Source organism: Vombatus ursinus, unplaced genomic scaffold (genome assembly GCF_900497805.2).
Source record: "Vombatus ursinus unplaced genomic scaffold, bare-nosed wombat genome assembly UNPS02014797.1, whole genome shotgun sequence".
In the NCBI taxonomy this organism is placed as follows: Eukaryota; Metazoa; Chordata; class Mammalia; order Diprotodontia; family Vombatidae; genus Vombatus; species Vombatus ursinus.
In genome coordinates this window covers 6,098,149-6,110,574 of record NW_020954575.1, presented here as the reverse complement: position 1 = coordinate 6,110,574, position 12,426 = coordinate 6,098,149, and the positions used below count along the sequence as shown (strand labels likewise).

The 12,426-nt window shown below is 38.3% G+C and overlaps 1 protein-coding gene across 1 annotated transcript; it reads left to right on the top strand.

The window, feature by feature from the left end:
• The first annotated feature begins 599 nt into the window (after positions 1 to 599).
• On the top strand, positions 600 to 1,521 carry LOC114049113 (olfactory receptor 4D1-like). Its single transcript, XM_027870301.1, has 2 exons — positions 600 to 618; positions 929 to 1,521. Exons 1-2 carry the CDS (start codon positions 600 to 602, stop codon positions 1,519 to 1,521), a joined length of 612 nt encoding a protein of 203 aa, XP_027726102.1.
• The last annotated feature ends 10,905 nt before the right edge of the window (positions 1,522 to 12,426 follow it).

Sequence of the window (12,426 nt, the reverse complement as noted above, 5' to 3'; positions counted from 1 at the left end):
GGTAAACAGAGGTTAAGTGACTTGCCCAGGGTCACACAGGTGGTAAGTTATCTGAAGCTTTACTTTAAACTCAAGTGTCCCGGGCTCTGGGGGGAGCCAGTGCTTGATCCACTGCAGTGCCACCTAGCTGCTTCTATACCAACTCCCCCTTCCTATGTATCATAGTGGCATGATCATTGTTGTCCCCACTTAGCAGCATAATGAGGGAGGGAGCATATGTTAGTGAAATTGTCTAGATTTGTAGTCATGAATACCTGGTCTCTTATGTTTAATACTAGGCTATGTGATGACTCTGATCAGGTCGGTGAATAACATATTTTGGCATCAGGAACTCCTTGTATTCGCCTACTACATCACTGATTAGCTGTAACTTGTGTTGGTGGAGAGGCCTTGGATCCTTCATGTGTCTGCCTGTCCAACATTAAAGTCATGCTGGCCAGTCCATCATCAGCACACTGAGTGCTGACATGGATTATCTAGGTCACTTGGGCCTAATGAGCTCTGATCATTGGAAATGTTTTGAGAACAAGTTTAGCAACCAACATCCTAGAGTAAGCCCAAGCTAGGTTGTATTTAAACTCTATAGTTCAATGGCTAATATGGCGATGTTTTGTGTGGGTACCTATCATATTGCTTGCCTTCTCCATGGATGGAGGAGAGGCAAGAAAGAGAGAGAGAATTTGGAACTCAATTTTTTTAAATGAATGCTGTTAATAAAAACTCTATCAATGAAAATAGTCAATATCTCTTTACTCTAGACTACTCCTGACACCCTGGAAATTCACTTCAGTCCCTTGATTTCTCTCACACTAGCAATATCTGCTGCCCCTGCAGCCTCTTCCTCTAAGATTGGCCAGTGTCCTTCCAGAACCTCAATTTTAAGGAAAGTACTCAGGCCAGCCATGTCTAATTGCCCGAGTTCACTCAGGATTTAATCCCAAGTATTCCATTTTCTGGTTCTGGACATGGAGAACTCTCCATTATATCACTATCATGAATACACAATTATGTGTGGGACTGATGATGACTGCTTGGGTGGCAGGCTTTTTACATTCATCTATTCAGTTGTTTCTTCTCCCATTGCCATTCTGTGGCCCCAACATCATAAACAACTTCTATTGTGACATCCCTCAGGTTCTAAGACTGGCCTGTACTGACACCTCCCTCCTGGAGCTCCTAATTATCACCGACAGTGGGTTGCTTGTCATCATCTGGCTCATCATCTTGGTGTTCTCCTATACAGTCATCCTAGTGATGCTGGGTTCCCATTCAGGAGAGGGAAAGAGAAAGGCTGCCTCCACTTGTACCACCCACATCATTGTGGTGGCACTGCATTTTGTGCCTTGTATCTACACATATGCCCAGCCCTTCACCACCTTCCCCACAGACAAAGTCATTTCCATCAGCTACACAGTGATGCCACATATGTTGAACCCCATGATTTATACTCTACGGAACCAAAAGATGAAGTCAACTGCGAGACGGTTGTGGACACGACAGTCATTGCCTAGAAGAGATTGACCATCATGGTTCATGGGGAATATTTTGAGACAACCTATTTTACTCAGGTTCTCTCTCTTTAAGCTTTAGGCTTTAAAGAGTTGGGGTGCATATGAATAAGAGAACCAGAACCATACGTTGGTATTTAATTCAATAAACATTTAGTAAAACATCTTCAATGGGCAATGCACTGTGCTAATGCAAGGAATCAGAAAGATGAAAAATAAAGTGGTTCCCTCCCCAAGAAATTTGCCATCTTCTGGATGTTGGAATAATATACATACATACATACATACATACATATATTACATATATATATATTACACACATATATAATGGTGTATCATGTATATATAAACATATATATAAACGTAGTAATAGTATAATTAATAATACTTTGTTATCTGTATGTTAATATAATTAATAGTAATAATACATAGATATGTACATAATATATAAATAAATTTATAATGTATAATATGATGGTGTATGATATGTTACATATAATATAATACAATAATGGAATATACAATATGTAATATAATTAATAATACACTACATATACATAGATTAGTATGATGGGGGCGAAGGGTTAATCAAGGCAAAGGGTTCTAGGAAAATTTGGATAGGGAGGAAAAATTTTCACTGGAAAAGTTTCATAGAGGATATGGAACCTGAGTTGAACCTTAAAAGAAGAGAAGGGTGATGATAGGAGAAGAGGAGATGAATTTCCAGCACTATGAATAGCCCAGACAATGCTTTTCAGCAAGAAATAGCAGGTTGTGTCAAGGGTGAAGGAAAGGGCTACTCATGAAGTTTGTGAACTGGTGAGCAATGTGAAATAAAGCTGAAAAAGCACAGTGGAGTCAGATTGTGGAAGTTCTTAAATGTCAGGCTAAGGAGTTTGTATTTTGTCTTGTAGGCAATAAAGAGCCATGGAAGGTTTTTGATCAGTGGAGTGGATTAGAAAGGTTATTTTAGTAACTGTGTGAGGATGAATTGTAGGAGAGAGAGACCAGAGTTTGGGAGACCAGTTAGGAGATTACTTTATTGGTCAAGGTGATGAGGACATGAACTAGGAAAGTCAAAGAGTGAGTACAGGGAAAGGGACAAATGTAAGAGATGCTGGAGATAGGACTTAGCAACTGAATGGATTTGTAGGTTGAGGAAGAAGGAAGAATCAGTAATAACTGAATTTTAGGGTCAGGGTGCCTGGGAAGATGCTAGTATCATTAAGAAATTTGGAGAAGGGGCAACTGAAGTAGGAAGGAGACGAAAGGTTCAGCCTTGAATATGTTGAGTTTGAGAGGCCAGCAAGATATACAAGTGGAGACACAGAATCAAGGGGATCAGGGAGTTACTGGTTTTGGTTGGTTTATTTTTTGTAACATTAATTAATTAATTAATTAAAGGCAATTGGGGTTAAGTGACTTGCCCAGGGTCACACTGCTAGTAATCATCAAGTGTTTGGTCTGAGGCCAAATTTGAACTCAGGTCCTCCTGATTCCAAGGCTGGTATTCTATTCACTATGCCACCTACCTACTTTTTTGCACCATTTAGCAGCAAATGTTTTCTAAGTTGCGATTTTTTTTAAAAAAAAGGCTAGTGTTGGGGCAGCTAGGTGGCACAGTGGATAGAGCACTGGCCCTGAAGTCAGAAGGACCTGAGTTCAAATCCAGCCTCAGACCAAACACTTGACACTTACTAGCTGTGTGACCCTGGGCAAGTCACTTAACCCCAATTGCCAAAAAAAAAAAAAAGGCTAGTGGCTGCATCAGAAAAACAAAAAAATTCCACTCACAAAACTTGCGTATCTGAAGCCAAATTTAAGAAATAAAATTTTGGTGTTCAGTTATTTGATTCTTAGCCTCAAGGCAGAATGCAGAAACATAGCTTGTGATACTTCCAATATGAACTTCCAACTGGTAATGTGTTACACTGAGCCTGTGGGGTCTCAGGCTTTGGGTCTGATGCTGATCATAACATGTTCAGTGACAAAAACTTAGAAGCAGGTTCTTCCAGAAATCAATAACTTAAAGATGAAAGCTCCTGACACTCATCTCTTCATATGAGTTGTGATTTCATTTTTTCCCACTTCAGAGCTCATGGGTCCAGAGGCAGAGTGGCTAAGAGAGGATCAGATGAACTCAAGGTTGGAATATTTGTATCTTATCATACTTATGGCCTTGGGCTACAGTCTAAGATGTCCCCCTTACTTTGCACCACTCTCAATCTATACATTACCAGGAAACCACCTCTGTACAGCTGTACAGACAGCTATTATCTATACAACTAGTGGAGCTCCTAGTGAATTTGCACAAGGGAATTCATGGCTGAGGTATGTAACAATGACAAATAGGAAATAGGCAAAACCAAACAAAACAAAGGTGTTATTAAGTTTATGGTCTAACTACACAACTCAATTATTAACTATCTCAAGCTAGTCTTCAAAATTTAAAGTATCCTATATACATTCATTGAACAGGTGAATGTTACCTCAGGGCTTTTGTTCAATATTTCATATACTGGGGCACTAGGTGGCATAGTGAACAAAGTGCCAGGCCTGGAGTCAGGAAGACTCATCTTCCTGAGTTCCAATCTGGCCTCAAACATTTATTATCTGTGTGGCCCTGGGCAAGTCACTTAACCCTGTTTGTCTCAGTTTCTGTATGTATAAAATGAGCGGGAGAAGGAAATGGCAAACCACTCCAATATATTTGCCAAGAAAACCCCAAATGGGGTCATGAAGAGTGAGACATGATTAAAAAATGACTGAACAACAACAAATCATACACTGCAGTTTATTGCTTCTGTGAGATAGACCAGCAGGCAAACAGAAGATGATAAAAAAGATGACCATTCCAGATTCCTGGGAGACATTAGATGATGACAGATCAGGGCTGAGAGGGAAGATTAGTGTTGAACATGTACATTTTGGAGTCTTCAGAATAGAGGTACTAATTTGTACCATAGCATTCAACTGGAACCTCTTACAAGACCCGTCAAGATGAGGATGGAAATGGTGGAAGGAAATGGAAGATTTGTCTGGGTTGCCTGAGCAATAATTGGGAGTCTATATTAATGGTATCGCTCTCAAAAATGGAAAATTCAAATATTTATTAAGGACCTATAGAAAAGACCTAGGGAAGAGGATCAATAATAAGACATGGCTTTACTAAGTATGGACCTTAAAATGAATTGAATTTGAAGCAAATTTCTAACATACATCCTGGAGTCCTAGAGGTCCAAGCAGAGAAGACGCTTCTGTTTTGGGGAGCTAACATTTCTATTGTGGTTTGATTGTCCTTCCAGTTGTACTTGACTAGGCCATGCTTTAGAAGAACATAGATGAACATGCCCATTTGTAAAGTGTCCATGAATAAATACATAGCATATGAAGAAACACACTTCACCTTGGTTCTTGGATTCTCTGTGCGTTGCAGATGACTTAACTTGAATTTTGTATAGCACCCCCCTCCCATTTCTTTCTAAAACCACTTCCTATATGGACTCCTTTCTGGTTCAGGGATGTGACAAGTCAGTCTGGGAATTTAAATGTCTCTGGAGTAACTTTGGTTAATATTCTCAATGTATGATGTAACAGCTTGGCTCTAAGTATAAACATGAGAGGCTGTGGCTACTGACTTCAACCTTGAGCCTCAACACTTTCATACTACTCCTCAGGGTCACATGGTTCCCTTCTATTCAATTCATTTGAAAATATTTATTGATTACCTGCTGTGTTCAAGTCACTATGGTAGGAGCAGGGGATTCAGGACAAAAATTAAAGTCCTTGGGGAAGCTAAGTGGTGCAGTGGATAGAACACTGGCCCTGGAGTCAGGAGGACCTGAGTTCAAATGTGACCTCAGACACAAAACACTTACTAGCTGTGTGACCCTGGGAAAGTTACTTAACCCCATTGCCTAGCAACAACAACAAAAAAAAAAAAACTCCAAAAAATCGAAAAAATAAAGTCCTTGCTCTCAAGGAGTACACATTTTATTATGCTTAGTTGAACTTAATTATAAACTCCTTGCCCCATTCTGCTATACTCTTTTTTTTCTTTTTGGCTAGGCAATGGGGTTAAGTGACTTGCCCAGGGTCACACATTCAGTAGGTGTCAAGTGTTTGAGGACAGATTTGACCTCAGGTCCTCCTGACTCCAAGGTTGGAGCTCTATCCACTGCACCACCTAGCTGCCCCCCATTCTGCTATGCTCTTAACTGTTTCCTTCCTTCCCCTACCACTTCTTACTATATTGCTTTCACTCAGGGTTCTGATTTCTGCTAAAGAACCGTAATTTAATAGGTGACATTTGTATGGAACTTTATGGACTTTATTTTCCAAGTGATTTAATATAGAAGAGGCAGCACAGTGAAGAGGATACAAAGTTGGTCTGGGAGCCTGGAAGCCATGGGATCATGTTCTGCTTTTGATATCTAATTGCTGTGTGACCCTGGGTAGGTCATTCAACTTCTCAGTGCTCTAAGTAATTCTGTAAATTGCAGAGAAGCTGTTGACCTACACAAGGTAGGCATTTCCTCATCCTGCAGTTCCCTCTAGCTATGAAATCCAGGTCCTGATTAGGTACAGGCCCTATCCCTTTCCCCCTCACCATCTCATTTGTGCTCCACAACAACTCTGTGAACTACATAATATGAGTATTATTATCCACATTTTTCATATGAGGAAAGTAAATCTCAAACAGATTAAGCCATTTGCCCCAAATCCTGCAACCAGAAAGTAAGCAGAAGAAACCAAACTTGAATCTAGATAATCAAATTTCATATCCAATATGCTTCCTACTGTACTATTCATGTTGCCTATTCATAATGGAATATGAAAAGTGTCCATATCCATCCAGGTACCACATGCATTTTACCAGAGCCTTCATAGATTCAGCGATGAAGAAAAGGCCCCAATGATGTACATTTCAGGCCCTGTGGTGGGACAGAGGTCAAGATTCGGGAGACTGTGAACCTCTTAATCATATTTTCAGGTCAGGCTGGATCTATCTACTTGTGAAAAAAAGTTGTTGGAGGAGAAGTATTAATGACCACTCCTCGTTCTAGAATTTTGTGTCCTCTGCTTTCCTTTGTTCACTAATAAAAAAAAAAGTTGACTCAATGAAATGATAAAGCATCAAAACAATCCAACAGTCACTTCAGTTTAAGAAAGCAGTCACCAATTATCTGGTTTTGTGTAGACAAATATAAAAGTCCTCTCCCCTACTCCCTGCCCCTAGTTATTTGACTGAATTTTTCACTTTTCATCTAGATCTCCAGTAGGCTTGGACCTGTCCATGGTGCTGACTTCATTTTCCTTTTTTTCTTTTTTTTTTTTTTAAAGCCTGGTGAGTAATTCTTCTGACTTTTATGGAAGTTTGTCTCATTCTGAGAGACTGTGGTCCTTTATGATGCCTCCAGTTCCACACCCCCAACAGCCCGACAATTTGTAATGTCCCTGGTGCATTTTGTTCTATAACAGGAATCTCAAAGACTGTATGCATGTCTGATGCAATAATTCAGGCATGTTTCTCAGTAATTCCCATTGTTCCTTGCCTCGAGTGAGAGCATCCTCAGTTCTATTTGTTGGATTGGACCCAATCTTTTTTCCTCTTGTGATTACCCTCTGAACCTTTGGTCCATAGCTGTGTGTATGTGAGTTGTGGACAAAGATCAGGGAGATTTGTAAAGCTATAATCTTCCCTGAAAAAAGTTGAGGCCATAAATTCCTTTTCTCATTTAGGGCAGGAAGTAGGTGAGGACCCCTGGGATTGTATTCATACCATATGACAAGTCTTTATTGGGAGGGTGACACCAGGTAGCACCTTCAGGAGGCATAGAGGGCTGATGTGTGTATGTGGAGGGATTTAGTGACATTAATGGAAGTGAGAGTGGAGGTTAGAGGAGATCACTAGTTGAGATAGTCTTTTATGAGCAGCTAAATCCTATTGCACATGGCACTTAAGCTTTTCAAGTGGTCAAACAAAGAAGCAGATTTATGAAATGGAGGGGAGGAGATAGGAAGCAACAAGATGGAAATATACAGATCACACACATACTTGGAGTTTATTTCCTTCACATAATTCATATTCTGTCTTCCCCTCAGTCTTCTTCCTTCATTGTCTTTATTTTTTTCTACTTCCTTTCCATATCTATTTATCTATGTGGTTTCCTGTTCCTCTTTTCCTCTTCCCTTATTCCATCTTTTTCTTCCCCTCTGTCAATTTTTACACATTTTTCTCTACCCTTTCCCATTCTCTTAACTCTGCTGCCTTGGATTTAGCATCACATTTTAACTCCTCTTTAGCCCATGCATATTACATATGACAATCAGTGTATCCGTCAGTTTGTTATTGAAGAATTCTCTTACTCTTTCTCACCTTTCTTCACCCATCCCAAGATCTCAACACACACATAACATTTGTCTCAATCACTCACTGAGTAATTTCTTTTTCAGGCATCTCTTAAAGAGAGAAGGTGAGAGAAGAGTGTCAGTTTGGTTAGCAGCTGAGGGATCTGTATGACCTTCACACTGTTCAAACACATCTCAGATCCAGTGCCAACTTGCAAATGTGTGTGTGTGTGTGTGTGTGTGTGTGTGTGCCTGTATGTGGGTAGAAGATGACATTGAGTAATAACACAGTGAAACTTTCAGGTTCCTTAAAAAGACTACAATCTATATCTTATTTATGTTTGCATCTTCCACAGTCTCTAGCACATATTAAGGGCTCAAAAATGTTTGTGAATTGAACTAGATTAATAGATGAGAAAAGAACATTGATGATAATCTAATCTCAATAGATGAGGAAATTGACACCTAGAGACTCTTTATTCAAAGATCCTTCCCCTGCACATGTTTTTTATGGGAATATGTGTCTGCACTAATAAGAGAGGGCAGCTTTCAGAAGATTTTATGAGATTTTTGTCAAGAGTGAGTCCCAGTTCACTTAAAAATGGCTCTCCCAGGGTGATAAATCTCACTATTTCAGTGCCTCTGTATTCTCATTGATGCCAATGCTCTTTTCATCTGGGCAAATCATGACCCATCCATGTCTGCTCATCAATGTCTAATTGAGCTGAAATATGGAAATATATAGATCACATGCATACATGGAGTACATTCCTTTCAAAGAAACAGCTATATACTTTACAGACATAATTCATAGAAGCTCATATTCCTCCCTCCTCTGTCTTCCCCTCAGTCTTCTTCCTTCTTTGTCTTCATTTTCTTCCACTTCCTTTCCATATGTATTTGCCTATGTTGCTTTCTCTCCCTCTTTTGCTCTGTTTCTCTCATTTTTACATATGAAACCCATTCTTTCAGTGACTAAACACAGAAACTAGGGATGAAACTGAAGTTCAGTGAGGCTGAATGACTTTTCTAAGGTCACATAGCTAGTAAGTGGCAAAGTGTGCATTTGAATTTCCTTGCTCTGAACTCCAAGTGCACTGTTCTTTCCCTGACAGCATAGTTTGACCCTTTTGATTTACAGATGAGGAAATTTAGACCCAGAGAGAAGGGGAATGATGACTAAATTAATACCAAAGCAAAGAAAGTAGGACCACTACAAAGGTCTCCTTATTCTAATTTCAAAGATCTTTCTAACACACCCTTTTAAAAATTATTTATTTATTTATTGTTAGTTTTCTACATTCGCTTCCATAAGATTTTGAGTTTTAAATTTTCTCCCTCTCCCTCTCCTCCCCCCCTCCCCAAGATGGCATGCAATCTGATATAGGCTCTACATATACATTCATATTAAGCATATTTTCACATTAGTCATGATGTAAAGAAGAATTAGAACTAATGGGAGGAACCACAAGAATGAAGGAAAAAAACAAGAAAAGAAAAGGAAGGCAAATAGTATGCTTCAATCTGCATTCAGACTCCATAGTTTTTTTTCTGGATGTGTATAGCATTTTCCATCATGAGACTTTTGGAGATGTCTTAGATCCTTGCATTGCTGAGAAGAGCTAAGTCTATCAAAGTTAGTCATTGCACAATGTGACTGTTACTGTGTACAATGTTCTTTGGGTTCTGCTCATTTCACTCAGCATCAGTTCATATAAGTCTTTCCAGGTTTTTCTGAGGTCCACTTGCTCATCATTTCTTATAGCACATTCCATTAGATTCATATACCACAACTTTTCCGGCCATTCCCCAATTGATGGGCATCCCCTCAATATATAATTCTTAGCCACCACAAAGAGCTGCTATAAATATTTTTGTACATGTGGTTCCTTTTCCTGTTTTTATGATCTCTTTGGGATAAAGACCTGGTAGTGGTATTGCTGGGTCAAAGGTTATGCACAATTTTATAGCCTTTTGGCCATAGTTCTAAATTGTTTACCAGTTGGATCAGTTCACAACTCTATCAACAATGCATTAGTGTACCAATTTTCCCACATCTTCTCCAACATTTATCATTGTCTTGTTTTGTCAGCCAATCTGATAGGTGTGATGTGGTACCTCAGAGTTGTTTTGATTTGAATTTCTCTAATCAATAGCAATTTAGAGCATTTTTTATATGACCATACATAGTTTTAATTTCTTCATCTGAAAACTGCCTGTTCATATCCTTTGACCATTTATCAATTGAGTGACTTGTATTCTTATAAATTTTACTCAGTTCTCTAAATATTTTAGAAATGAGGCCTTTATCAAAGATGCTGGCTGTAAAAATTGTTTCCCAGCTTTCTGCTTCCCTTCTAATCTTGGTTGTGTTGGCTTTGTTGTGCAAAAACTTTTCAATTTAATGTAATCAAAGTCATCCATTTTGCATTTCATAATGTTCTCTGTTTCTAGTTTGGTCATAAATTCTTCCCTTCTCCATAGATCTGATAGGTAAACTATTCCTTGATCTCCTAGTTTGCTTAGACCATCAGTCTTTATATCTAAATCATACACCCATTTTGACTTTATCTTGGTGTAGGGTGTAAGATGTTGGCCTATACCTAGTTTCTGCCATACTATTTTCCAGTTTTCTCTTTTTGTTAAATAGTGAGTTGTTATCCCAGAAGCTGGAGTCTTTGGATTTATCAAATAGTAGATCACTATAGTCATTGACTGTGGTGTCTTGCATACCTAACCTCTTCCACTGATCCACCACTCTATTTCTTAGCCAGTGCCAAGTATTTTTGATGATTACTGCTTTATAATACAATATATCTTTATCTGAAATGGGGTTGTTTAAGTATTTTGTTTCCTCTTCCACTAATCTGGGCAATTTATATTTTTGTAAATATTCATCCATTTCACTAAGATTGTAAAATTTATTGGCATACAGCTGGGGAAAATAGCCCTTAATTATTGTTTTGATTTTGTCTTCATTGGTGGTGAATTTACCCTTTTCATTTTTTTTTCTTGGCTAGGCAATGGGGTTAAGTGACTTGCCAAGGGTCACACAGCTAGTAAGTGTTATGTGTCTGAGGCCGGATTTGAACTCAGGTCCTCCTGAATCCAGTGCTGGTGCTCTATCCACTGTACCACCTAGCTGCCCCCCTTTTCATTTTTAATGCTGGTAATTTGGTTTTCTTTCTTTTTTTTCTTTTAATCAAATTAACCAAAGGTTAATATATTTTATTGGTTTTTTTCATAAAACCAACTTTTTGTTTTATTTATTAGTTCAATAGTTTTCTTATTTCATATTTATTAATCTCTACTTTGTTTTTCAGAATTTATAATTTGGTATTTAATTGAGGATTTTTAATTTGTTCTTTTTCTAGCTTTTTTAGTTGTATGCCCAATTCATTGATTTCTTCTTTCTCTATTTTATTCACATAAGCATTGACAGATATAAAACTTCCCCTAATAACTGCTTTTGCTCCACCCCATAAGTTTTGGTATGTTGTCTCGTTATTGTCATTCTCTTGGATGAAGCTGTTGTTTCTATGATTTGTTGCTTGACTCACTCATTCTTTAGGATTAGATTATTTAGTTTTCAATTTTTTTAGTCTATCTTTCCATGGCCCTTTATTATATATAATTTTTATTGCATCATGATCTGAAAAGGGTGCATTTAATATTTTTGCCTTTCTGCATTGAATTGTGAGGTTTTTATGCCCTGGTACATGGTCAATTTTTGTGTAGGTTTCATGTATTGCCAAGAAAGAGATATATACCTTTCTATCCCCTTTCAGTTTTCTCCAGAGGTCAATCATATCTAACTTTTCTAAAATTCTATTCACGTCCTTAACTTCCTTCTTGTTTATTTTGTGATTAGATTTATCTAGTTCTGAGAGGGGAAAGTTGAAGTCCCCCATTAGTATATTTTTGTTATATATTTCTTCCTGTAACTACCTTAACTTCTCCTCTAAGAATCTGGATGCTTTACCACTTGGTGCATAAATGTTTAGTAATGATATTACTTCATTGTCTATGGTATTTTTTAGCAGGATGTAGTTTCCTTCCTTATCTCTGTTAGATCTATTTTTGCATTTGCTTTGTCTGAGATCAGGATTGCTACCCCTGCTTTTTTTACTTCAGCTGAAGCATAGTATATTCTACTCCAGACTTTTACCTTTACTCTGTGTGTATCCCTCTGCTTCAAATGTGTTTCTTGTAAACAACATATTGTAGGATTATGGTTCTTAATCCACTTTGCTATTCATTTCCGTTTTATGGGAGAGTTCATCCCATTCACATTCACAGTTATGTTCACTACTTGTGACTTTCTCTCCTTGTTATTCCCCCCCCTTTACATTTTTCTTTCTCCTTTCTCCCTTTCCCTCCTCACTAGTTTTGCTTTTGATCACCACCTCCCTCAGTCTGCCCTCTCTTCTATTAGCCCCCTCCCTTTTCTTCCCCTTTACTTTACTACTTCTTCCCTCCCTTTTCTTTTCCTTTTTCCCTCCTACTTCCTATAGGGTAAGTTAGATTTCTATACCTAACTAATTATGTTATTCCCCCTTTGAACCAA